Source organism: Notothenia coriiceps, unplaced genomic scaffold (assembly GCF_000735185.1).
Source record: "Notothenia coriiceps isolate Sejong01 unplaced genomic scaffold, NC01 NC01_scaffold00027332, whole genome shotgun sequence".
NCBI lineage: Eukaryota > Metazoa > Chordata > Actinopteri > Perciformes > Nototheniidae > Notothenia > Notothenia coriiceps.
Window position 1 is genome coordinate 1 of NW_011360033.1, and position 4,096 is coordinate 4,096.

At 37.5% G+C, this 4,096-nt stretch overlaps 1 protein-coding gene across 1 annotated transcript; it reads left to right on the forward strand.

Annotated features, from left to right (window-relative positions):
• Positions 1-80: 80 nt before the first annotated feature.
• On the forward strand, positions 81-2,600 carry LOC104957551 (arrestin domain-containing protein 3-like). Its single transcript, XM_010785197.1, has 3 exons — positions 81-353; positions 458-723; positions 1,967-2,600. Exons 1-3 carry the CDS (start codon positions 224-226, stop codon positions 2,063-2,065), a joined length of 495 nt encoding a protein of 164 aa, XP_010783499.1. The 5' UTR covers positions 81-223; the 3' UTR covers positions 2,066-2,600.
• The last annotated feature ends 1,496 nt before the right edge of the window (positions 2,601-4,096 follow it).

A 4,096-nucleotide genomic window follows, 5' to 3' on the forward strand; every position in this document is an offset into this window, starting at 1 on the left:
ACACACACACACACACACACACACACACACACACACACACACACACACACACACACAGTGGTCCATCAACCCAGTTATTGTATAAATTCCTGCTAGTAATAGGGTTAAGTATGCTTGCCTGAACTGCTCAGGTTGACTTATTTGTACATAGTACTTATAAGGCCTGACCTTTTTTCTGTGTCCTCTTCTTTTTTTCTTCTTTTTATTATCATGTTCATTGCTCATGCATGCTAATGCTGTTTCTCTGCAGGCTCCTCTCTCGGGCTCCAACAGCATGACGGTGTGCTGCCTTTGGTGTACCTCTGGTCCTATCGAGATGACAGCCAGTATAGAGAAGAAGGGCTTCATGCCTGGTAGTGTTTCCATCAACACATTATTATAATTTAACATTCAATATCGTTTATAAAAACTGCTGGCTAAAAACATCACAACCAAACACTGTCTGCTCTTCTTCCAGGTGAAACTGTGAAGATCATTTGCGAGTTTGTTAATGGTTCATCTCGAACAGCCACTCCAAAGGTGTCACTGCAACAGAAACAGATTTTCTACACCCACAACAAGAACCACAGGAGGATGCATGTCAAGAAATTGACGTCCTCGACTGGACAACTCGTCAGTGAACGCATCTCTGACCGTCGCACTGTGATTAAGCTCACTATTCCCTCTTCTGCATCCCTCACCATCTCTAACTGCAGCATCATTGATGTTGAATACTTGATTGAGGTTAGTAACGATGACAGATATATAGGTTGTTAGTAGAAATGTGTTTTTATGAATCATTCATCACACATCTAAACCTGGAGTTATTACTGGGTGGCACGTTCGGCAACAGTTCTAAATTGGTTTGAATCCTACTTAAAGTTGTTTCTATAGGTAAATACACATCTGAGTTCACACATATGACATGTGGGGTACCTAAAGGCTCCATCTTGGGGACTCTTCTCTTTAACATCTACATGCTACCACTGGCTCAGATAATGAAAAACAACAAAATAAGTTACCATACCTATGCGGATGAAATACAAATTTACATAACCATTTCACAAGGAGACTATGCTCCAATTCTAACACTGAGTAAGTGCATTGAACAAATCAAGGATTGGATGTGTCCGAACTTTCTCCAATTAAACAAAGATAAAATTGAGGTAATGGTTTTTTGGAGCCAAGGCAGAACATATACAAGTTAGCGCTGAGCTTCAGTCTGCAATGTTCAAAACACAGATAAAGCCAGAAATCTGAGTTTCAACAGTCACATTAAAACAATCACTAAATCAGCCTAATATCACTTTAAGAATATATCTAGGATTAAAAGACTAATGTCACAGCAGGATTTGGAAGAAGTTGTCCATACTTTTATCTTCAATAGACTTGACTACTGTAATGGTGTCTTCACAGTCTCACTAAAAAATCTATTAGAAAGCTGCAATTGATTCAGAAAGCCGCTCGAGTCCTCACTAACACTGCTGGTTTATAAAGCTTTGAATGGTTTTGGCCCAAAATACACTTCTGCTCTCCTCCTAAATTATGAACCATCCAGAACTCTCAGGTCTTCAGGGATGGGTCAGCTTTCTGTCCCCAGAGTCCGAACTAAACGGAGAAGCCGCGTTCAGTTATTATGCTCCAAATATCTGGAACAAACTACCAGAAACCTGCAGGTCTGCTGCAACTCTTACTACTTTTAAATCAATGCTGAAGACTTTTCTTTCTGTCGTTGCTTTTAATTGAACTATTCATATCTTACACTGCACTGTAACTTTTATTCATGTATTTTGTCTTTTAATGTTTATTTTATTATCTTTGCTTTTTAATGACTGTTTTTAAATGCCATTTTCTTAATGTCTCTCATTTTTGAAAAGCACTTTGAATTGCCTTGTGTTGAAAGGTGCTATATAAATAAACTTGCCTTACATCTGTTTTGGGTTTTCAGCGGATCGGTCTGTTAAAGTTGTTTTCTTGTGTCACCTAGGTGAGCTTCAGCGTGAGAGGTTCCCCCGACCTCGATGTACTGTTTCCCATCATCATGTGTGATAGCCCTGTTGACGCTTACCCACCATCTTATTTGTGAATTTCAAATGTATTTAATATTACATTGTTTTCTGAGAGACAACATTTAATAGTGAACAGAAATGTCTCAGTCGGACTTGTTTTACTGCGAGAGATCTATGAATCCTAAATAGCGTCAATTTCAGTACTGTAACTGAAAATTGTGACTGTTAAACATTGTGATAACTGCCATAGGGAATCATACTGCCTTCACTCTGTGTTCAGAGTAATATATCTTTTATTAGTGGATTACTGTTTCAGCGTAGAATTTAGTAGTTTTAGTTCAAGTTGAAGCATTGGGTAAATAATGTGTTACAGTTTGAATGTCAAAAATAATTCTCAATCAGGAATAGAGCCAAAGCTAGATGTTTTGCCACTGTTAGAGTTCAGATTAAATTGTTCTGCTCCTGTCCTGGTAACGCTATATGTTACTGTGTGTGAAGACAGAGCCAAAACCTTAAAGGGGATTGTTTCAGACAGTCCTATAAAATAAACATTCCCAGAAAAAACGAGCATATCTTCCCTTCTAAAAGGGTTAAATAAATAATCTTTTTTCTCAAAGTAATGATAAACCTGTGAGTTGGATGTAGAAAAGTCAGAATCAATATAAATGTTTTTTATTTTAAAGAAAATTCAGATTGAACATGGTAAAAAACTGTAAATGATAGTGTCCGTCCCAAAAATATGTTGTACTTATAGTGAAAACTAACCTTGGATGATGGGTTAGTACAGGGGTTCCCAAACTTTTCAGCCCGCGCCCCCCAAAATAACAGTGCCCGAGACTGGCGACCCCCTGTAGACGGGGGGGACGGACGGGGGGGTGCTAGTGAATTAATTTGACCTTTTTAGACAGATTTCGTAAAAAAAACCTCTTCTGGGGCCATTTGGGTGGATTTTCCATATCTCTGGCCCCCCTTGTTTGATTTTGACATGTGACATCTCTTTCTGACCGTTAGAGCCAATAAAATCCAAGGGATACTGTCTTGTGAGAAAAGTGTGAAGAGAAGTATTTTACTCTTAAATCTGATTATTACAGAAGTTTGGGCGCAGTAAGTGTATATGCTGATGATGACAAAGATAACATTCAAACCACTAAATGAATGAACCAATACAATATTGTGCACAATATTACTTTTAGCTCCCTTCAGCAGAAAATAAAACAGTACAGAATTGATTAAATTCAATATTTAAAGCCTTATTATGTGTCATTGCGGACATCATCAACCTTATTTCCTGGAGAAAAGCCATGTCGTCTTTTTATTCAAATGGCAATAACTATAAGACAGCAGGATTATGTTCATATTCACCAACTTTAGGTGCCTGGTACATTTGGGTTAACATCATCTCAGGCTGCTCCTTCTTACAGTACATTGCTGCTGAGTGAAATTTACGTTTATAAAGTGTTTTTTTTATACATGAAATGTATTTACAGTATTGTAAAATAGGAATAGAGATATTTTCTTTGAGGGCATACTGCAAAGACGGGCTTGAACCTCAATGCCTTTTTATTTTCTTTTACTCTATATGTATTCCCCCCCTGTATTACAATCATATATGCATTTTCTTAACCGTGGGTTTCTCAGAGTTTAAGGTGTTTTGACTATTCATTATTATCTGTGTGCCTTAAGACTGATTTATGTCATTTGAAATACTGCTACTAATACATTCATTACCAAATAATACTTTCTCTTATACTGCATTTTTCTACGCTTGCACCACGCAGGTGTCATGTTCCCAAAATATGTATTGTCTTTCAGCAAGATGTTACTTTGAGCTTTTCCTAAAGACTGTCATACAATTGCAGAAAAAAAGACTATGTATTGATTAAGTCAAATAAAACATTTTTATATAAGTATGTTTTGCATCAAGATTTGTTTTCTCTATAACTTAAAAAACATACTGTTGTTGCCCCTTTGCAAAGGCTGGTTGCCACCATGGTGCAGCAGTTCATCTGGTGTCATAAAGGGGGCAGCACTGCTGGGTTACAGTGTGGGGACATAGTAAGTTTGGAGGCTTGGCTCACCTTGCTCTCTATCATATCTTTTTTTTCCTC